Source organism: Ammodytes marinus (assembly GCF_949987685.1).
Source record: "Ammodytes marinus genome assembly, chromosome: 1".
NCBI lineage: Eukaryota > Metazoa > Chordata > Actinopteri > Uranoscopiformes > Ammodytidae > Ammodytes > Ammodytes marinus.
In genome coordinates, this window is record NC_137230.1 from 9,087,871 (window position 1) to 9,111,490 (window position 23,620).

The 23,620-nt window shown below is 41.2% G+C and overlaps 1 protein-coding gene across 1 annotated transcript in view; it reads right to left on the reverse strand.

The window, feature by feature from the left end:
* Positions 1-1,174: 1,174 nt before the first annotated feature.
* LOC307260230 (collagen and calcium-binding EGF domain-containing protein 1-like) overlaps positions 1,175-23,620 on the reverse strand; it is a 31,227-nt gene continuing 8,781 nt past the window's right edge. The window contains exons 3-11 of the mRNA XM_080040410.1: positions 7,012-7,064; positions 5,769-5,903; positions 4,849-4,989; positions 4,399-4,532; positions 3,940-4,054; positions 3,591-3,730; positions 2,994-3,029; positions 2,630-2,665; positions 1,175-2,052 (exon numbers count right to left, since the gene is read on the reverse strand). Of these exons, the coding sequence (XP_079896536.1) occupies positions 1,864-2,052; positions 2,630-2,665; positions 2,994-3,029; positions 3,591-3,730; positions 3,940-4,054; positions 4,399-4,532; positions 4,849-4,989; positions 5,769-5,903; positions 7,012-7,064 (979 nt within the window). The 3' untranslated portion in view covers positions 1,175-1,863. The remainder of the gene's footprint in view (positions 2,053-2,629; positions 2,666-2,993; positions 3,030-3,590; positions 3,731-3,939; positions 4,055-4,398; positions 4,533-4,848; positions 4,990-5,768; positions 5,904-7,011; positions 7,065-23,620) is intronic.

The window sequence follows — 23,620 nt, forward strand, 5'->3', positions numbered from 1 at the left end:
GGATGGTCATTAGATAGATATAGGCCTACAGATCGATACTGTGTTCATCACACCCGAAGGATGTTTAGGATGAATGATGGGGATTATAAACAGGATGTTGTGTGCTGCAGACTTGGGTTGTCTCACCTGGTTGGTATTTCACAGAGATACAGTATTAGCCAGGCCGAAGTTTTCAGGAGAATTATCTGTGGTTTAACACCCTCTACTGGTGGAGAGGTTTACTTCAGATCAAGACATAGGGAGAATAGTTTAAATGGGCTGCTTGCTGTATCAACAGTGCGGATATAGGGGTTGTGATTGATGATATAGTAGATTGGAAAAAGCATATTGACTATTCAGAAGAAAAATCAAAGGCAAACTTGTTAGTTGAACTTTTCCAAAGAAGAAAATTGTGGGGCTATTGTATCACATCACGGTGTACGAACCATAAATGCAAGAGGCCAAGTGGTAGTAAAAACAAATCACATAAGCCCCATTGTTGCAACTGTGAGGAAATACGTATGCAACATTGCTGTCAGCTACGCTACATGATATCTCTGTAAGTGTCAACAAAGTGGTGCCAGAATGACTGCAAAGCCACTAAAGCAGGCAGGTAGAAGGTAGAACAGCCTTTTGGGAAATATGCTTATTGCAGAAAGTTAGATGAGAAGTTTGATAGCAACCCTTTCGTCTTTTCCGTTAACTAAGCTGGAAATACGAGACAGTTAGCTTAGCTTAGCATAGCATAACGACTGAAAAAGTGGGGAAAGGGTCATCTGTATCAGTCTGAAGTTAACAAAACCTCTAAGAAAATCATCTGAATTATGTTAATCTGTAAGATTTCTTATCACAAAGTAGCCCATAGCTGTTTCCAGTCTCACTGCTAAGCTTGGTTAACCGGTGGTGTTAGCTTGAACAGAGAGACATGAGAGTGTTAGCCTAACTTCTGATCTAGCTAACTACTCTATACAAAGCAAACAACCCTTCTCCCAAAAATGTGGAACTTTTTATGGCTCCAACCTTTCACAGTCAACGTTCCTGATCAAAAATAAAGTAAAGTGATTCTCTGTCTACCTGGACCTGTTCTCACTACTTTACCACCTCATGCTTTTGATTTAAAGTTACGATTGACTATACAACCTCTTAGTGTTTGTTTAATTGTACAATTTCAACAACAACAAAAACTACATCAGGCATTATTGTTTTTTGTGTTCAACAGTACAGGGATTGGGATTGTAACACTCATGAATCTTATGAATTAGTTTTCTGAAGATGCCTCCTATAGTCTATAGAGAACAGCTGCTTATAGAGGCCTGGATCCTGCAGACAGGTGCAGGAGGGGGGGGGGGGGGGGGGGCTCACATAGTGCGGGTCCTGGTGTCTTTCAGCACACACACCCTGCAGGCTAACTGTCAGTAGCAGCAGCAGAGCTTCCACGGACAGACTCGGGAACAGGAAGAGATGGAGACGATAAAAAAGCTGGTTTCGTTTGAAGTGGTTCAGCTGCAGGGACTCAGACGTAAAGGGCTCACACTTCATCTTTTCTCACTCTGTGTCCTCGCACACACATCCCCTCAGTCACACCACAGCATGGGGAAAAGGGCGGGCCAGACAGTGCTCGCAGTAGCTTGAGAGAGCCTGTGGTCCAAAATTCTGCTTTGGTTTAATCCATATATCTCTCTGTTGTACTGTCTGTGGCAGTGTTGAGAGCGTGGAACCGGGACTGCTTTTTCTTGTTCATCCCAGCTGTTGAGGTTAGGACTTATTTACATGATGAGGCCATTTGACCAGCAGCATCCTTTATCAAGAAAAGATAGCCTACAAAGAGTCATGTTTGTTTTTTTGATAGCGCCTGGGTTTGAGTGACTGTTAACTGTCAAAGGGTCAGGTATTGAGCATGACATCTCCTTGTCCGGAGCCCCACTCTAGAAATTCGGCTTCCCCGCTCGAGTGAGGAGGGCTGTCCAGAGAAATGCCCCGCCGCTCCCCAAACACCTTCTCCTGCAGCTCAATGATGTCATTGCGGATGTCGGCCATCATTAGCAACAGGAAGTCGAAGGAGCCGGGTGGTCCCTGGTGACAGAGGACATATATATAGATATATAGACAGACAGATAGATAGATAGATAGATAGATAGATAGATAGATAGATAGATAGATAGATAGATAGATAGATAGATAGATAGATAGATAGATAGATAGATAGATAGATAGATAGATGGATGGATGGATGGATGGATGGATGGATGGATGGATGGATGGATGGATGGATGGATGGATGGATGGATGGATGGATGGATGGATGGATGGATGGATGGATGGATGGATGGATGGATGGATGGATGGATGGATGGATGGATGGATGGATGGATGGATAGATAGATAGATAGATAGATAGATAGATAGATAGATAGATAGATAGATAGATAGATAGATAGATAGATAGATAGATAGATAGATAGATAGATAGATAGATAGATAGATAGATAGATAGATAGATAGATAGATAGATAGATAGATAGATAGATAGATAGATAGATAGATAGATGGGACATCATTTAGAATATGGAATACGTGGTAGGATTTTCAGAGCATGTCTGTGCGTACATTTATACGGAGGCTTTTAAAATGCGAGTTTAAATGAACTTACAGGTGGACCTCTGGGACCTGGAGCTCCTCTGTCCCCCTGTGGATGGGAAACAGCACAAATGAAGCCAATGTTGGCCACAGCTTTCTACTGCTCAGTGCAAGATTGAGTCAGAAGAATTAAGGACACATTTTTCTATTTAGTAACAACTGATAAGTAACGGCAAGGATTATTATTGGACTAACAGTGTTCGTACTTTATACGATGCTCAGTGTCAATGTGTATCTATCTATCTCTATAGGAAACACTACATGGCTAAGCACTAGGTAAACACTAGATGGCAACCCTGCAGCTCCCCACAAGCATACAGACATGAAGACAAGAATTCAAAGCACATGAGAGGAAAGTAAAGATGTGTAATAGTGACCTTCAGGCCGTCTCTTCCTGATGCCCCCGTTGGTCCCTATATGGAAGATGAGATACAGATATGAAAAAATAATAATATGAGGAGAAAGGTATGCCCATGGACACACTGTCTTGTTGTTCTGGTAAACATATTTCCTCATCATGATGCATCCTGTGGTCTCTCTTGAACTTAAAGACGAACGCTTGCAAAGATCTTTAAGACAGCAGGCGCTGGTGTCATAAAAACACTACTGCTTTTGTCTAAAGCATCAACAGAATCTTAAAGTTCCTCTGAGTCACTTTAAATTCCACCCTGCTGTTTTAAATGAACCCTGACTGCCTCCTTTTCACCTTTAGTTCCTCCCTTTTCCATGGTCACTGAAGGTGGTGGATGATGGCTGACTTACGATATAGCGGAGAGATACGTGGTTTCTTACATAAAAACAGTGACACCTAACCCATAACCGTATGACCTTTTGACCTCCTAGTGTTTTTCTTTTACACTACTTTGATGTCCCGAAGTAAAGGCTCCGGTGGGAATTAAGCTGAAAAGCTTCTAAGTACAACACAGATGTGATAACCTCTACATTATGGAATTGTTTTTTTTATGTTCTCTCACCACTGGCCCCCTGCGGCCTCTTTTGATGTGCTTCATGTCAGGCTCTGGACCCATGGGTCCCATGTCTCCCCGTGGACCCCGGGGGCCAGGCGGGCCCCTCTCCCCTGGTTCACCTCTTGTCCCCGGCTCTCCTGGGTGTCCTGGTGAGGACACATGGAGACAGCAGAAAAGACAACTTAACTTTCATTCTTTACATTTTTTATAGATTTTTTTTTATCTTTTCAGCAAAAGTTTCAAGTTTCCTATTTTTTCCTTTTCTAACAACAATAAGCAACATGTTGTCCGACCACATTAATAACACATTCTCCCTTTGTATGTATAAGGAGACTACAGTGGATTTAACTTTTACCTGGGACCCCAGGTGCTCCTGCAGGGCCGGGTAGACCAGGTAGACATGGGCTATCTGGACTTTTCCCAGCCCTCCCCAGAGAGGGCTTGTCACTGCTGTTGGCCAGGCCAGGTACCTACCAATACAAAGAGGAAAGAGGAAGTATAGGATAAATAGAGGGAAGTTATGAAGGGTGTGTGGTTTGCCAAATGTAGGTTAATGTTATCCTCAATTTTTGAGATATAACCAGAAACTAAGCCAAGAAACCAGATCTTAACAACTATTTGTCTCTGCTACATGCAAAATGTCAACATAGTAAGTTTAGTAATCAATCAATGAGGTACATTCAAATAATATGGTTGCCTAAAAAGGACATCCATTATATTTGGAATCTTGATAAAAAAAGAGAAAGAAAATAAAGTACTAAAAAATACAATTCTTCTCAGGTTTAAGTGGATTTTTCTTAAGTAGACATGTTACCTGGTTGGGTGACTGTGTGTTGCCTAGCCTTAGTTTTAGCTGCAGCAGACTGTTTTTCATGCTTGTAAAATCCTGACAGGTGAACGAGCAGGTACCAGCACTCATCAAGGTGTCTGATTTCCCAGACGAACTCACTGAAAGACAAACCACATATTGAAAAGGTTTCCAGCACACAGTTTGGATGAAATACAAAGTCATATGACTTTCATGGTCACGCTCATGATTTAGTTTACATATGCACAGTTAAAAATACTAAAACAATAATCGTATAAAAATGAGAAAAACAACAGTCATCCGTGTCAGTATCATTACACATTGTTAAAATAGTCAAGTAAACACACATGCATCTTATCTTGCTTTTAGCCCATGTGCTAACAGACATCGATTGTGACTTTGCGGCTGAATTGTTATGTGAAAGCTGTATAGCACAATGGAAAGATGGAAACTCACAGTTGTGAACAGGTATGCAGGAGCGTTGGTCTGGTGCCAGTATGTAGCCACTGTGACAGCGACACAGGAAGCTGCCCACTGTGTTTAAACACTCATGGTCACAAATGCTGCTGCCTGCGTGCTGCTCACATTCGTCAATGTCTGCATGTGTGTGTGTGGGGGGGGGGGGGGGAAGAGAGAGAGAGAAATGTACATCATCACAAACAGAATACAATTGAATGATTGTTTGTAGAGTTTATTTTAATTTTATTCCTTATAATGCACTAGCTTCTTAAGCTTTAGTGCGTAATTTTTCATCTAAATGAATGTCGGTTACGATCAAGCCATTGCCAAACGAGTTGACACAAAGTTGTTAAAGCCTATCAGCTCCACAAAACGCTCTGTATTTCTCAGAATGGTAGTGTTTACAAACTGGCGTCGCCCCCTGACACTGGTCCATGAGCTCAAGAAGCGCCCAAGAAATGTTTCAGTTGTTGATTCTACTGCTCTAAGAAAAAACCTGGACCTACAGCAGAAGGAATAAAATCCATGCCTGTTCACATAAGGCTTATCTCATGTAGCTGCGCCGACAGTGTTTTTCTAAATATTCAGAATCCTCATGGGGTCGAAAGAAGTTACACATTATATCTTTAATATAACTATATCATTACATGGCATTTTACATTATGTGCCACTGGGGATTGGAATTGGTAAGAAATCTCCTGAGTTGCATTATGCAAAGAAGGAAACTGCTCCACAAAATCATAGGAAGGCGCTAAAAAAATGCTTCTGAGTGTGATTTTTAATAAAGCTAACATAACGTTACGGTGTGCTTTCAATATGCAAGTCAAGTTGATAAATTAAAGTGATGACAGTGCTAAAAAAGATAAACATGATCATCATAAGGATTCAACAAAGAGATGGGAGGTGAGTGAACTGACCCAGACAGTAGGGAGATTTGTGGTTGCGGTGTCTCTCACGGTCAAAGCGATAGCCGGGGTAGCATGTGCAGACAACTCGTCCAAAGTTGTCAGTGCACTGCTGCTCACAGGGCGATGCTTCACACACATCCACGCCTACAGAGAGAAATGAGGTAAAGAGTAAGTGAACTGTTATCCCGGATCACAGGCTCAAAACCAGCGTTATTGAAATCAATCAGGAGTTAAATCACCAACTCCTTACACTAATAAAGTTCTGCATCCACAACTTGAAACTAACCAGTACCAGTGATTATGGTAGAGTCAGCAATTCTGGAGATTGCTATTTTTCAAAATCACTTTTTGTAAAAATAACATCGCCTCACGATCCACTACCTGTCCCTACTGTCCATGTGCTGAAAAATATCGAGTGTTAATACAAAGCCAAGGCTCTGTAAAATGGCATGTTGCTAAATATGGTGGGCCCACTTTGTTTACATGAATTAAGTTTACATTCTAGTTTACAGAACCTAGGCTGTGTATTAACACCATATTTATTTCCATCACACACACAGTATGGACAGGTAGCAGATAAGGAGATGTTTACTGATTTCGACAAACGTGATTTTGACAATAAGCATTCTCCACAATCGCTGACTCTGTCTTAAAAGGCTCTTAGTTAATCTGTGGAATCTTAACCTGCATTATATTTGTACAATATCTTTGTGTATATGTTAGTGAACAATATGTTTATTGGACATCAAAGCTGTAATGTTAATCCAACTGAGTAACAGTTCCCTCTTGTGGTCAATGTGAAATACTGTTATTCTGTGGGGAAATACTGCAGTATTTGCTGTATACACTAAACCTGTTAATAATGACATGGAACACTGGTGAATAGCATTCACTAAATCACTCCAATTTTTACACAATTCATAGATTTTTGTATGTCGTCAACCACAACACAATGTGCTACACTGTGGCCACTTCTTTTCTTGGCTGGTATGTTGTTTGTTCCAGTCAACTGAAGTGTTGCACTTATCTAGAAAGACACATCATTACTCCACTACAACATGTGCATTTCCTGGACTTCTTTGGAGGTCCAAATAGACCAATCTTGTCTTCAGACAGTGTTTTGGGCTGCCAGTTTTACAGTAATCTATGAACTGCTGTGGTGGAAGAACTATTTATCAGATTAGTGGTGCATGTGATTCAACCCTAAGAGTTAAGAGCCAAACGTAGAGGATAGTGTGTGTGGTTAACCTACTTTCAGGAATGCACTGGCCCATCACAAACCTGAATCCGTCACAGCATTTCCTCCTGAAAAAAAAGTTGGGAAAAAAGGCAATCAGATCTTTGTATTCCCTTCAGCCTGTCATCAAAAAAGTATATCTTGGGACTCATTTGAGAGTTAGATGAATACCACTCTCATGTCTATACAGCTAGTCATCATTTACCAATAGTGAAGCATAAAGTTCACAGAGAATACATGAAGGAAGCTTTTGTGAAGACACCAACATCCAGGATTTCAGACTTGCCTCTGGCCAAATTAACTTGAGAGGCGCATGACTGAAGTAGCATACTGCACACATCCAGCAAGTGTGGACATAGAAAACATTGCACATCTCAACAACACAACAGACCATTTATAACGCTCATCATAGATAATGTTGCCGACCCGTTATGAACCGAAGCACATCTGACACAAACAATATCTCTATGTCACACTTATGCAATTGCAGAAAATGCAGAAAAATCATCCTTTGTGAGCTGCGATGGCCGAGTGGTTAAGGCGTTGGACTCGAAATCCAATGGGATCATCCCGCGCAGGTTCAAACCCTGCTCGCAGCGTTAATATTTGTCTCCATAATAGTTAAGTTGAATGGAATCCACTTACACCCAATTTAAATGCTGTACATTCACTTCGAGCATTTCAGCACATCCTCACTCAAGTGGTTTGTCCTCCCGTTTCCATCAAAGTATACATACTGTATATGAAGAAAAAAAGTCTACTGACACTAATGTAAAAATATGTCTTGGAGCAGCTGCAGTTTAGGCACCATTCCTATATGCTTATTATTTCCTTTTGTTCCCTGGCCAGCACTTGAACCCAGACCAAATAGGGAGCTAAAAACTATTACGGGTTTTTACTCCTTTACGCACTTTGCTTTGGTGATGTAAGCCCTTTAACAGTTTGGTGGATTCATTTATTTTTTATTTTTTTTAAATACAGCATTGTGCAATAAATGTTTCTCCCAAAACTGATTTATGCTGTTTGGCAATGACACTTGTGCATGCCGCCATCCCACAACAATCCACCACATGTTACACGCATTATAGTAGGAAAAACAGAGAGGAAACGGCTCAGAACAGCACAGCCACGCAACAAATATCACACACACACACACACACACACACACACACAAACACTTGAGGAAATAGTGGAAGAGTACACGAGTTCTGTACTAAAACCTGCGTGCTGTTACCTGAGGGGATTTAGCATGCTGCCTCATTCATTTCCCCCTCAAGACAACAATTTGCTTTTATTTCTCCTCCAGCCCCCATGCAGTGTAACCCTAAATCACTCTAGAATCCCCCCTCCTTCTGCTGAATGAAAAATAACCTATAAAACAGCGAGGCCGGCCTAAACTGATGAGATCCAGATGAGAGCAGCTTTAATCTGCAGCCTGTATAGCCGAGAGTGGGAGTGTTGAGAGCGATGGATAAGACTGGGCAATGAGCTGAGGTGGAGACAGGAAAGCCAATGCCGGGACCAACATTGTCAGTCATTCACTCAGTCAATCAATCCATCAATCAGATGTTAGTAAGTCGTGCTAGTTGGGATAATGCATTGCAGATGCAATTCTGTCCCGGAGAGAGACTGCTTAAGCTTTTTACCTTTGAACTTAAAGTCACTAAAAACTATATTTGACTTAAAGATTCAAGTGGATCTGGTTTTGATGTGATATATCATAGTCTGATAACCTCTCTATTCAAGATGAGGACCCTTCTTTTATAACACGTCATTTATCTGAGACCAACAATACAGGAACGGACTGCACAAAAGTTGAATTCATCCTGAGCATCCTAAAAGTTTGGATTGCTTAAATATTAATAACGAAAAAATTGAGAGTACAGACTTTAGAAAGCTGCACTGTTAAACTCATCACAACAAAAACTCTTAAGCAGCCAAAAAACAAGGGAAGCACAGATCTGATATTGCGTATATGCATATCGGTTATCAACAATGACGTTACAGATCAAAACTAGTACGTATGTATTTGCTTTCAGCTAAATGCCAACATCAGCAACCTAACGTGTTCCAAGCATGTACTATACGATTTCATTTTGTGTGAGGGCACATTATTCTTTGAAACCTTCATTGCAGGACTTCAAGATAAATCACCATTATCTCACAGTCTTCAACTCACTCCGCATTACAATTGCCTCTCACCTCAACTCACCTATGACATAAAGGCCAGACACACAGCGTGCCAGTAAATGAGAAACAAGACCCAGAGTCTACAGCCGTGTTAGCCGCTCTTTGAAGCACAATGCCAAGGTTAGTTGGCCTACATGCTCACATGGACTATGTTAACATGCTGAGGTTTACGAGATATAATGGCTACCATATTCACCGTTTTGATTTAGTGCATAAGAATGCTGATATTTGCTTATTACAGTAACTCTAGACATATACAGCTGATGTACAGCAGTCGGAGGGATTCATCATCTCAGAGGAAATCACTCAGTAGCTTTGGTCTCTTGACCAACATTACTGAAAGACATTTCCATCCCGTGAGAACTAAGAGCATCTAAATAATGTAGCAGAACCAAGACTGAGGCCAGTAATGGAAAAACAACTTATATCAGAGCAGCGAAAGCCAACAGCACAGTGCACATCATCCACATACATCTCACAGCTCACCCCCGGCTGTTTGCAATGGACAGGACCGGGAGGCCTGGGTAGGGAGAGATGACCCGTGTGTTTTTGTTTTGAGATGTGAAAGTATGTTGGTCAGCCCAGCAACAGGCCTCGGTCAACATGACACGGCCTCTAAAACATGGACCATTACACTCAGTGGAATCTGACCTTTGTGTGTGTGTGTGTGTGTGTTTGTGTGTGTGTGTGTGTGTGTGTGTGTGTGTGTGTGTGTGTGTGTGTGTGTGTGTGTGTGTAGAAGTTACAAGTCGTAGACATTTTAAAAATGTTTGTAGGGCACTTTTTGAGTTCCCTGCTCATGAAAGGTGCTATATCAAAAAAGTTACATAACAATATTACTTTGGCATTGCATGAGAGCGCACAAAAATGAGTGTCTACCAGCAGGCATGATTGAAAACGCTACCTTCAAAACCCACAATAATCCAACTCTGTGTGTGTGTGTGTGTGTGTGTGTGTGTGTGTGTGTGTGTGTGTGTGTGTGTGTGTGTGTGTGTGTGTGTGTGTGTGTGTGTGAGTGTGTGAGAGAGAGAGGGCTGGGATCCCGTCCAGTAATTGGGTACAGCCTTTTAATGTCAGTCAAGGTTTATTAGTGAGAGCCATCCATGAAGCTAACAAGCTCCCTCTCCTCCTCTCTCTTCCCCATGTCCTCTCCATGCACTTTACCTCACTCGCACTACCTCCAGTCCTGGATTCGAAACATGCCGAATGCACTCTTCATGCCATTCTAATCGGCCTCTATTTTTCACAGCACACTCCATTGGTTCACTCGTTGTTCTCTCTCTTAATCTTCTCTTCCGACTGACATGATGTTGGCCTGCTGTTGCCCTCTGTCCATGAAATCTGATGAGGTGTATGCGGTGCCCATCTTTATTACATTCAGTGGAATATTTTTTTGCACTCACAAGAGTTGCTGAGTGACATTTTAACCATTTGGTAGATGCTGATATTTGAAAAACCACGGGGTCCATCAGAATGTTTTCAATTGTGTTCGACCCAAGGGAAAGTTAAAGGGTTAAGAGTTGTGGATGAATCAACATGTATAAGCTTCTAAATGTGCATACAATTAGAAAACATCTAAGAATACAACCATGAGAGGTGTACTTAGGCAAGGCAAGGCAAGGCAAGTTTATTTATATAGCACAATTCAGACACAAGGCCACTCAAAGTGCTTTATAGGGGCAAGATTAGAATACATAAAACACATTATAAAACATTTAAAAGCGAATGGAAAGAAGCAAATAAAATAAAAATTGCAGGTTAAAATGGTTATGCATTTTTGAACCGTTTATATTGTGCAATGAAGCAAAAACAAAAAGTCTTTGTGACATAAACATGTCAAACATGTGGATTTTGACACAATTGAATTGGGAATTGTTGAATTCTTCAAAACTATTGTAATGAATTGAAAGCCTTGCTATGCCAGAGAGGAAACAGGAGACTGTTACTAAGCGTGTGTTGTTGGCAGTTTATCTGTTCTGAGTAGTGATGCAGTCAGCTTATGTCAGGTTTGGCTCAGATTGTAGCAGGCAATATTTCCAACCATATAAAAGTTGATGTATTGACTCTGGCTTGGTAAAACCACATTAACATTTATATATGTTGTAATTAGTAACAATTAGCATATGTTTCACAGCTGGTTGGCTCTGCATTAAGACAATACATTGATTGAAGAAAGGTTTGTAGAGGATTTGGACAGCCTATCTTGGCTTTCGCTGACACACTGTGGTTATCAGTAACTGTGACTGCTGACTGCTGTTTTTGACAGCTTGTGTACCAAGAGAACGATAAATTACAAAACACAAAAAAATTTAAATTGGCTGGGCATTACATAGCTCATACTAATCCGCAAAAAAAAAAACTTTGATTGGCTTGGATACCGATAGGATCTGTGGCGAGTAAACGTGATACCAGTCACCCTTGTTGGGCCTCTGACTTCACTGTAGGTTAGGAAACTCAAATGTTCAAGGCAACTGTCTTCACTAGATAAACTACAACTCTTAAGTTCAAAGGAAAACTGGCTACATTGGAGCAAACTAATTTTCTCTTGTACAGATAACTTTTTTATCAGGTTTTATCAGTGTTTAATGTTTGAATAAACATTTTAACTGACTAGCTTTTTTTTGTATGACTGAGAATTAGTTGGCACAACTGTTAATGTTTGACATTCTAAGTAGAACTCAGAATCTTAAGTTTTTACACATATAGAGAGATACATTTACATTACATATACACTTAGTTAAATCAACAAAATATATTTAGTTGGCCCAAATGTAGGTGGTTTTCCTTAAAACTTTGGCTCATGATGTGTGTCTTTTTTAACAACTCCATATTGAAGCTGTACGCCACACTGGAGTGGTTTCATTCAAAGCATCCTTATCTCAACCCCTATCCATCCTCCTCTCTGATCTTTGGGTAACAACCATCTCCTACCAGTCTATCCATCGTGCTGGTGGTGTCTGACCCAGCAGCTATACCTGCCCAGAGAGCTGTGCAGCCAGGCGGGCCCATGTACGACCCCAGACTGCTGCTGTAGCTGCTGCCAAAATCAGCAATGCTTCAGGGGAAGAAACGCCGAGACAGGACCCAGAGGCAGGCCTGGGTCCAGATCACTTTACATTGAAGATAATGCACTAAAACATGGGGTCTCTTTCCAGGGGAGGGGGGTGCTCACAATGTTATGGTTTCCCATCCAACTTTACTATGATTTATTTGTGCATTTGTAGGCAGGAATGAGCTACATGGATAGGATATTCATTACAACACCGCAAGAGAAACCCCTACTACCTCCCCCGGCCCGGACGGTGCAGGGGTCCTGAGAGCAGGGTGCAATATGGATGATGCTTTCCATAGACCATGCTGTCACTTTGCATTACCCAGTCCCCATCACCTTACAGAGTGTTCCTATCCTAGTTCTGTTGGCTTCAGTATCGCTCTCTTCGGGTGTCCTTTGAAATAAATCACGTCTCCTGTGTATTGCCTCAGATTGCAAAGATGTGGAGTGATCTGAGGGGGGATGTTGAGATGATAGGGGAGGAAATGCCACGAGTAAGAAATGAAGGGAGAAGGTCATTGACAGGAGGAGGATGGTTAGAAGACTGGGATGAAGGTTGTTGTCAGCTCACAGTTTGTCTCTTGGGACTCCGGTGGGAGGAACACAGGAAGTGGAGCTCAGTGGAGGTCAACGGCCTCTTGACACGCCAGGACAGGAGAGCGGCCATATGTGTGTGTGTGTGTGTGTGTGTGTGTGTGTGTGTGTGTGTGTGTGTGTGTGTGTGTGCGTGTGTGTGTGTGTGTGTGTGTGTGTGTGTGTGTGTGTGTGTGTGTGTGTGCGTGTGTGTGTGTGTGTGTGTATATGTGTTGTCATTTTGATGGATGCCTCTTACTGATGTGGCTTAGTACGTGTTACAATTACAGCATGTTGTATTCATCAACCACGCTGTAATTGATTTATTTGCGCAGCAACTCCGCACAGTCGCAAGCATTTCAAAAACTTGGCTAGGTGGTGGTGTGTGTTTGTGTGTGTGTGTGTGTGTGTGTGTGTGTGTGTGTGTGATGGTGTGATGATGGATTACGCTGAAACACATTAGCATGACGCGAGCAACAATAAAACACAGCTTTGGAGAGGTGCCATTTTTTAAAATGTATTCTTTAGGGAGTCTGTGTCGTTAATTTTTGAAGTTGGCCTCTTTTGTTTCTGTGTTGCTAACTTTCTGCCGCTGCACTGTTGGGATTTTAAGAGATTTATTTTCAAGGTGCACATTGCGTGTTTTTTGTATATCCCTAGGGAAAGCACATTCATACTCTACAAGAAGGCTAAACTAATTTGTTCTTTTTACCCATTTGTCTCACAATGCAACCAAGAACTGAGGAGAACATCCAACTTGTGACTACTAAAAATCTTTAAAATTAAAATTTCCCACACCTGCATGAATGCTCTCATGATCTCAAATGTTTCATCTCCCCAAATTAAACAGAACCAGCCTCTACGTCAGCTTCCTCCTATAAGTGCGAAGGTGTTGCGCACCGCATGTACAGCTCTTTAACCGTTAGTGTGTGTGTGTGTGTGTGTGTGCGTGTGTGTGTGTGTGTGTGTGTGTGTGTGTGTGTGTGTGTGTGTGCGTGTGTGTGTGTGTGTGTGTGTGCGTGCGTGCGTGTGTGTGTTCGGTGTATTCGTTTGAAACCCGGGTGAGTGTACATATGTGAAGGTGTTAGTATGGCGAGCATGAGCACCTCCTCTCTGTTTATTTGCTCTACCAGCCCACTTCCAGGGACCCAGGCCCCAGGGGAAACATCAGAGCTCTTGCCTAACAGAGGAAGCTTTGACTGGGAGCACAGGAGGTCTGAGCCTCTTCCACCACAATACAGGATGACCTGCACTCCTCCTCCCCTCTGTTATGCCTCAACTCTCGCCACTCGCCTCATCACTCCTGCACTTTCCCATCTTTAAAAACACCCTTTGACCTTTCCTGCCTTTCTCTAATTTCCCCCACTGTCGCTATAGTGAGATCACATTTCTCACTGACTTAAAGGTGGGGTCGGCGATTCTGGAGAACGCTTGTTGTTAAAAAGAATCAGTTTTTGTAAAAGTCAGTGAATATCTTCTGGTGCTAAGACAACCTTAGGCTTTGTAAACTGGCATGTTAACAAAGGGTATGTAAACAAAGGGGGTTCTACGTAGCTTGCAACATGCCTGTGGGAGTTGTCTGCTCTAGATATTTTGTGACAAACAACAGGTCAACCCTGCACTTCTGTGGTTATGGCGCCGGTTACTGGGTATCATTTTGTCATAGGTTTTCTACTGTATACAGACAGTGCTGAAATGTAATGACAAGAGTTTGGGATGCTTTTGTGTTCCTTGCCAAAAACGGTTAGTCACAGCACACAACTCTCCCTACAGTTCTGTTTATGTACGGAATAAACAGATATAATGTGTTAATGAGTGAGCTGTATGCTTCCTGCTAGGCTTTTTCTTTCTAAAGAAAATAATAGCATCCTCTAATTTGGTGGGTCGAAAAAAAGAGACCAGGAACCTTTTCCCGCCTTTTTTTAATGTCTTGTTCCATTAACACCAAACTTCAGACACCAAAGGCCGGATTTCCAATGATTGGGAATGATGCAGCACCATGTTGAGACATTTTGGAAATTACGCTATTGTTGATTCATGCATGATTTCCCAGCAAGCACTGGCCATATTTCAATTAAACGTAGGCGAAGGATACATTTTCACACGTCGTGCCAGAATTTCAAATTGTCTTGTAAGTGCCATGGTCGAAATAAGATGGGTTTGTAAGTGCTCTGCCGGTAAGAGGTTGGCACGTTAATGGGGCAATATGTTTATTGTTGCCTGATTTTCATTTGTTTCAACCACGATTAAGCTAAGTATTTTGTGATCGTTGCCATGTGTGTATGCCTCAGGGTTGATAGAGCCCTGAGCTGCGGTCAGGGATATATAGCAGTGTTTATTAAAATGTTTAAAATGAAGCCAACAGTAAGATATAAATCAGGTTAGTATAGTGTCCATCATGTTGACTAAAGTAATTTCTGTCTAAGCGGAACACCTATCCACATAATAATGCAAGTACTGTCAGCTAAACACATTTCTTTGTGTCAAATATTTGTCAGATCACATTGTAATGTCTGGCTGTAATGTGTTAGGCCAACAATAGTTGGATTTATTCACTGGCCAATGATACCAGATGTTAATGCCATATTGCGGCATCACTTTTTAACAGAGGAATGTGTTTACATCATTTGTCATTGTGTAACTATTTGGCATAAAACATTGACATCGAAATATGTGGATGAAAATTCAGCTGTTGAGAGATAATCTGTCACATGTATATATTGGTATGCCAATAAAACACACTAGCTGAACATATTAGTGTTTGAATTTTTTAACTGGATCCAACACACAGATAATGGAGCAGATAGGGGAGGGAGCAGTGAAGAGTTGGATGTGTTAGCGCCAGATAAGGGTGAGTGAAAGCAGCTAAGCATTGAGGTAAGGACAGATCCCTCATAATGATGGGTCTGGTTGAGCTTCCATGCCAGACAGGAAAGCTGTTTGAAAAGGAGGACATTTGACTAAAAACCCCACTTGGGACTGTAACTGAGGCTCAAGGTAATGGACTGATAAGACCAAGAAGGCTTTCCAAGTCGTCTGAATGGCCTCAGCAATGCTAGGGGGGAAAAATCTTGGAGGTATTGAGAGATTTATAACTGTTCTCGGTGGTAACTCCCAAGCAGAGTCTCCAAGACGTTACAATGGGCAAAGCTTCGTGCATACAGTAACATGCACTCCGCTGGGCTTGTCAACTTCTAACAATGCTGCAACAATAATGTCCATTCAGTCTGTTATCAATTGGCGGCTGATTTGTTTGGTTGAGGTATTGACAGTGACAGCTCCGCCATAAAAGGCCAGCAAAGAGCTAATGTAGAACAGATTGCACCCAAAACAGAAGAAAAAGAAATCCAGTCGTAGTAGGCCAACTAGTCGAGAGGGAAGTTCAGGTGCGCACTAATCAGAAAAAGATGGAAGATGATGTCTGGTGTTTTTTGGGAGGTCCAACGCTGGTCTACAGCTCTACGAGGACAATTACACCTCCATTAAATACAGGAAGAGTGACTCAAAGGCATCGTAAACGTTTTCTCTTCGAAAAGGAAAGACAGCGTTAAGTGCTTCTCAGTGAAATGAAAGAGTGAAAGTCACGAGCGGTAGAGCTTCGCTGAAAGAATCTTGAGTGGACTCCAAGTGTGAGGAAAAAATGAGCAGGTTGCTGTTCCCGCAGCTTGGGTTTTGTTGATCACTATCCAGAGTATAAAGAGAGAAGAAAAGCCAAGGAGAGTGATAGTTTGAGTAGGATGCCCCCGTGGACTTCTGGATGCAGTGCAAACGATCAGGGTTTGGTCCAAATGTGTTGCCCTCATGTGCGAGTCGACTTGTTTGTTTCGACTTGGTGAAAGCAAAGAATTCATAAAGGATTTTGATGTTTTGGGCTCACAAGCTTATGGCAAAAAAATAATAATAATTAATCCAATGTGTTTGTGTTGAGGACTGAGCTAAAGACAGAGCTAATATCCCTCTGGGTGATAAACAGTAGACTGCCGGTAGAAGGGATTTAGTTACCAAAACACACACATTTACATGAAATGTGACTACCGCGCACACAAATAAAAGTTTACAGTTTGTAAATTTTTTTCCCACTCAACAGCACCAGACATCTACACAGTCAAATTGCATGGGAATCCACTCTTGTTCACACATTTACAAGCGTTAAAGGACGATCTCGTATGTGCACCTGTGGACGCACACGCATACAGACACACGCACAAAATAACCAACTGTACTGTATATATTCAGTCCAGACATCTACAAAGAACAAACACATAGACATGCAGCCGCACACAGACATGCACTACCCATAAACATTTGGCCAGATGCACAACACAATAGCGGATGCAGGCATCTGCTCCTTGTTAACCGACTTCAGACCAAATCCAATCACCTCGTTTCATTCCTCAGTCTGAGGTTGCATGCTGTTTGAAATAATCAGCACCTAATTTCACTGTTCAATGTTTGTCCAATTCTCTATTAAGCCTATAATCACTAGAAAATAACTTGTTAGAAGTGGAGAGGAAACTACAGATAGAAATGACTGGTTCAAGTGAGAAGAAATACAGCATTACATTTCTCAGTAAGATGTTTTGTGTTTTTTTTTCTTTCAGTGACAGCGGCAGCATAAAAGCTTGTTTTATAGCTTGTAAGAAGCGGACCTCTGACTGCAGATCCCAGCAGGCCCTGAACATTCAGCCCTGAGGTGTAGGGTTTGAACTACACACCGACACACACACACACACACCGACACACACACACACACACACCGACACACACAGACACACACACACACACACACACAGAAGAGAGAACATGTGGACATGCACACACAAAAACTCCAGAGCCTGCTTCACGTCACCTGCTACAGAAAGCAGTTCTATTTCTTAACAACTACCTACAGATGCATTAAGTGATACATTTGGCCCCTCTCTCTCCCTCTCTCTCTCCCTCTCTCTCTCTCTCTCTCTCTCTCTCTCTCTCTCTCTCTCTCTTTGAATCTTGAATCTCTTCCTAGTGAGAGAAAGCAACGCTGCCAGTTTGCAGTCACATTGTCAAATATATAAGCCAACTAGTACAGTGGAGCACTCAATTAAAACTCAAGAAAAATATATTAGGCGTTTAGTCTTTGACCCTCTGTGAGCAAAATATAGAATTGTAAACCTTTGCGTCACAGTCAAAAGGAGTTTCCATCTTGACTAATGTCTTACTTAGCGCTTACATTCACTTGCTCTCCGCATGCGTTCTGTGATCATTTCATCAGCGCCCGACTCTGTTTGTGTTGGAGCCAGGTTGACATTGTAATGTTGTAACACAGTTTAGTCTGATCCCTACTGGCTGTTAACACACACAAAAAAAGCAGCCAAAGTAAAAACCTGGTTCACAAAGACATTTTGACACCATAGGAAAACCAGAGGTGTAAAGAATAAAATAAGTGAAAGCTGATTAATCTGCTTCAGTTTCCGGGATCCGGTAACTGCACATGTTGGCTGACTATCACACTGTCACGGCTGACTTCCCCTGTTTCACCCTATTAACTAGATAGTGGACTATATTCACACTATATTTGTAGATCCAAATTCTAAGTATGGATTATATTTTCTACAGCCTTACAGCGCTCTCAAGAATTCCCACAATGGAACAAACTAAAGAAGCCTCCATTCTGCTATCAATCCGACAGCAACAACTTAATGCTCTATCATTTGTATAGTAGGATCATTGCAATTGTGAAACAATACACATTCTAAAGTAAAGTATGACAAGTGTCCAAAACCTCAATTTTCTGCTCAATATGGAGAAAAATTACTGATTTTCCTAAGTTTTTCGAGAGTAATGAATGAGCGAACAAAGTAGGGATTTTAGATAGGCCCAGCCTTAACAGAACAAAGCCATTCACGTGGGCTTCATGCTCGCAAAAGTCAAAATGCCTGCGGTGAAAGAATCCAATTATTGTCAGGTTGTCAAAAACACTGTTTGGATACACAGTATATTTAAAACTGAATCAGTACAATGCAAATATAGTTAGGCCTTCCCTCCTGTTTGTCCTTGTAAATATTTCCCTTTGCTCTCTCTCTCTGTCTGTCTAAATGTCGCTCTATGTTCTCCCACGGTGAGGTCAGGCGCCGTGGGAGAGGACAAATCATGTCAGACAGTACACAAGGCTGCTATTGTTAGATTAGACAGCATTATGTCACATGAGGAAAAGCAGGTTCTGTGTAATTCGTACTATCTGGGAATCAACCGACCAGGAAGCATTGCTGAATTAATAAGATACTGATGTTTCCAACCCAAAGAGGAGACCATGGAGAAACAGGTGTGAGAGGAAAAGAAGACGATGGGAAACACACGGAAGAATGAAGGTGAGTCACTGAGCGGAGGAGAAGGAAAGATAGAGGAAGAACAAACTGGACAAAGATTAAGAGAAGAGATGGCGACAGCAGGCAGAAAAAAATGCTGGATAGAGATGTGAGAGGATGAGAGGATGGAGAGATAAAAAAGAGCGAGTGACATAAATGGATGCAGAAAGATAAGAGAAGAGTGGGAGGAAAGTATTTGAGAGGGAATGTAAGAAGGAGCGTATAAAATCAACGTTGCATGGCTGTCTACAGAGCTGGTCTCCTAATAAATGATTGATTCAATAGCAGCGCCCATCAGCGGAGCCTCTGTCATCGATCCCACCACATCTCCTCCTCGACCGTAGGTGTGAAGCCAAGTCGAAAAAAAGCACTCCGCGGCTACCCTCCCTGCTCCGATTTCCTCTTCTTTTTCTTCTTTTCTCTTACTGTAAGACCTCTACAAGGTTTTCTAAGCAGATCCCTCCTTGAGGAGAGCGCTCAGCCTGCCAGCTTTATTTCTTTTGGATCAGGAAATGACTCTGCTTCCAAAGACCCCCCCCCCCCCCTCCTCCTTTACTTTGATTTTTTGATTTGCTTTCTACATCTGCTACCTTTCTGTGTTTTTTCCCTGCGGTGTTAATATTTTGCAGATTGTTTAACGACGTTTTTGACCACTGTAGACATTTTCACGGATACAAACTTTTAAAAATGTAATATATGCACAAGGATCCTTCTTCACTCGTCTGCTACACTGGATCATATATCCTAACGTCCCACAGTTATATATATATATATATATATATATATATATATATATAGATAGATAGATAGATAGATAGATAGATAGATAGATAGATAGATAGATAGATAGATAGATAGATAGATAGATAGATAGATGGATGGATGGATGGATGGATGGATGGATGGATGGATGGATGGATGGATGGATGGATGGATGGATGGATGGATGGATGGATGGATGGATGGATGGATGGATGGATGGATGGATGGATGGATGGATGGATGGATGGATGGATGGATGGATGGATGGATGGATGGATGGATGGATAGATAGATAGATAGATAGATAGATAGATAGATAGATAGATAGATAGATAGATAGATAGATAGATAGATAGATAGATAGATAGATAGATAGATAGATAGATAGATAGATAGATAGATAGATAGATAGATAGATAGATAGATAGATAGATAGTTGGTATGCATTTCCAGTGACCCTACATGAGAAACTATACTAGAGGAATTTCTTGATGGATTTTGAAACTGATTTTGGGATCGGGACTGCATTACTAGAGTTCCTCTGTCATCCATCTCTCGTTATGTTTCCCCATTGTCCAGAGTTTTCTGTGTTCCAAACCAAGAGTCAGATTACTGTCAAAATAACATGCATTAGCTTTTCCTTTTATTTTATTTTTTCCAAGTGACAGATCTTGTATACTTGTTCAATAGCCTGAAAAACTGTTATCTACATTTCTAAATGATGACTTTGTAAGCTGAAGGCTGCCTCAAGGTCACCATGTTGTGGGAGAGCCTATCAGCAATACTGCATTATGTTTGTCCTCATTTACTGGAAACTGTGTCATTCTTGCATGTCTTTATCTGCCCTGTTTACCCTGCATGTGTCTTGTTAAGATCAATGACTGTTATGTCACTGTTTGATAAGCTGGATAATTCATTATCTCGGTTTATTTTATATCTTATCTGCTGTGCTGTTGCTAAGGAGATGTTTTACTCACTGTCTTACTAATTTGCAACTTTGTGATGCATTTGCAACTACTAACACTGGGGTTTCCCAAGGGCATGTATTTGTGGGGGGTTTTATGGGAGAGGGTTTACAGCTTTGAAAGAATGTGCAGAGACAATGCAGGTGAGCTGAGGTGAGGGCTAAGTCTAATATCGTAAATCCAGAAGGGAAACCCAGAACCGACCCGTTTTGGTTTTCAAATGCATAAAAGAACCACTTACATTTTTTTTATTGCTTCAAAATTTCTTGACTTTGTCAGGAACCTCTATTTCAACAAAATAAAAAAAATAAAAAATGTTTCACTTAATTATAAAATGCTCTGGTGGAAATTATAACACTGGTGGTGTTAGGGTCGTTTTCGACCCGGTTATAGAATAAGATGTAAAAAACAATAACTAGAGCCAAAACTGAAATCATAAGTGCACTGTCAGCCAACACAATGACAGTTAGCTCCTCTCCCAATCATGTGAGCTCTGGGGAGCTTCTCATTTTGAATTTTTTGCCCTTATACCTGCATAAAAGCGAAACAAACAGAAGGGCATATCCAGACAGGTGAAGTCAATTCAGTATAGAGTTAGTGACTTGCAGAGTGCACATCTCCTATTTGCAGTATTCAAAAATGAGAAGATACAGTGAGCCAAGTTCTGGATCATGTTTTTGGTGAAAATGTCCACCTGATTCTATAAATAAGAGGTGTCAGGTCTGCCGAAGCACTAAGGACAGAAAGATAAACGGATTGTGCTTTACCTGCAAGAAATATCTCTGCAAAGAACACTGAAAGTGTTGCTTTTTGTCACACATCTGTACACACACACTTACACATGCACACAGAGACTTTTACTCTGTTTTTTTTTACTAGTTTTGGAACTAGAAATTGATTTCGATTAGTTTGATTTGTTGATTGGTTGTTGTTTATTTGACCTTACAAATCTATATTTTGTGTTGTGACTTGTTCTGGTTTTCATTGTGTGTTTGTATAATGCTGAAATAAAAGTTGTTTTGCTCTTTTCTGAAATAAATATTTATGGGTCGTAATTGACCGGTAACACCATAGATGTTAAAAAGGTCAATAATATTAATATGAAAAAATAAATAAAACAAAATTTGTTAAGAAATGTGTTCTCATACCCCTCAGTAATAATCAGGTAACACAACAACCAAATATTTATATATATGGTTCTCTTAAGGTTAATTTTACAATTTTTTAAACTGAAATTGAGGCGCATACTGACAAAAAAAAGGCCCAGCCTCCTCCACCAAAAATATTAAAAACAATATTTTCATGGATAAGGGATCCTAACAAGGTAACCAAGAGATGAGAAACAAAAAGGATGATAGATAAATGTTTTTAGTGTTTTTTACAGCTCATTTCAGACACGGGTCGAAACCGACCCGCTAACACCATGGATGGTAACAGAAAGTTAACACAGGAGGAAGGTTAAGTCACCGAGATAGCGCTCCCCTATCTTTAATGCTGCATTGGTTGGTGTCAAGGAGCAAAGTTCACATCCCCTCTCACACATTCATCATACATAATACAAAATAGGAGTTTGGATCTCAGCCCATATCTGTCAGTAAACTTAATCAATCATCCAAACAAGTCTATGAGTGTATCAGCAAATTGATCAGTCAGTTCAATCATCGGGATGTCGAACCCGCTGTAAGCATCTGTCCAAGAGTTATTTCAGAGGTTTAAAGGTGCAGTCAGCGATTCTGGAGAAGTTGTCAAAATCAATATTTGTCAAAATCAGTGAATATCTCCACATGATGCCCTATACTTGAAATACAGTTTCAATCCACAGCCTAGGTTCTGTAAACTGGTGTGTAGAGTAAGTGAATGTAAACAAAGGGAGCCCACAGTAGCTAGCTAGCAACATGCCTATTTACAGAGCCTAGGCTCAGTAGGCTGTGTATTAATACTGAATTATTTTTCCAGCGCACACACAGTACGGACAGGTAGCGGATCAAGATGAGATATTTACTGAGTTTTACTAAATGTAATTTGACAACAAGCATTCTCCAGAATCGCTGACTCCAACTGCTGTAACTCTGAACATCTTCAGCTTTCAAAGGGAGTGGACCAGGACACCAGAGATTATCCCTGGGTCCTACAAACGACAGTCCGAAAAAGTGGAATGAACAGGACCAGAGAAGAGGCTGCATGCTGTTTAGAGTTGAGAGTAAAACAAGACAGACTGACATGTCGTACTTATTTATTGTGCCCTTAAATGATCCAACATGATCATGTTTGACAGGGACAAGGACAGGATCAACTTCTCAACGCTGACCTTCTCCGACGGCACACAACTCTAACAACCATCGCAGCTCTGTAATTATGCACACTTCAAAACAACGCTTAGCTTGTACGAAACTCGTTGTATATTTCATTTGACCTTACCTCAACCCCAGCTTTAATACTCAGGCTACTCAACAGGGGCCTGGCTTCTGTCTTTCCAGAGCAAAACAGGGAATCTGAGGCCAGCTATAGAAAGAGAGAAGCTGTAGAGTGGAGATGGAGTCCAGGCCATGAGTCGCGTCTCATTAATGAAAACTTTAAATGCTTCTGTGGGTGACACACACAGGGCAACTGTGGGGGTTTGGAGGGTTGGGAGGGTGGTACCTTGGACCCTGTGTTTGAGAAGAAATATGCAGCTCTTATAGTCAACTTGCAGAGTTCCCATACATTTTAACAAGGACTATAACATTTCCACCTCATCC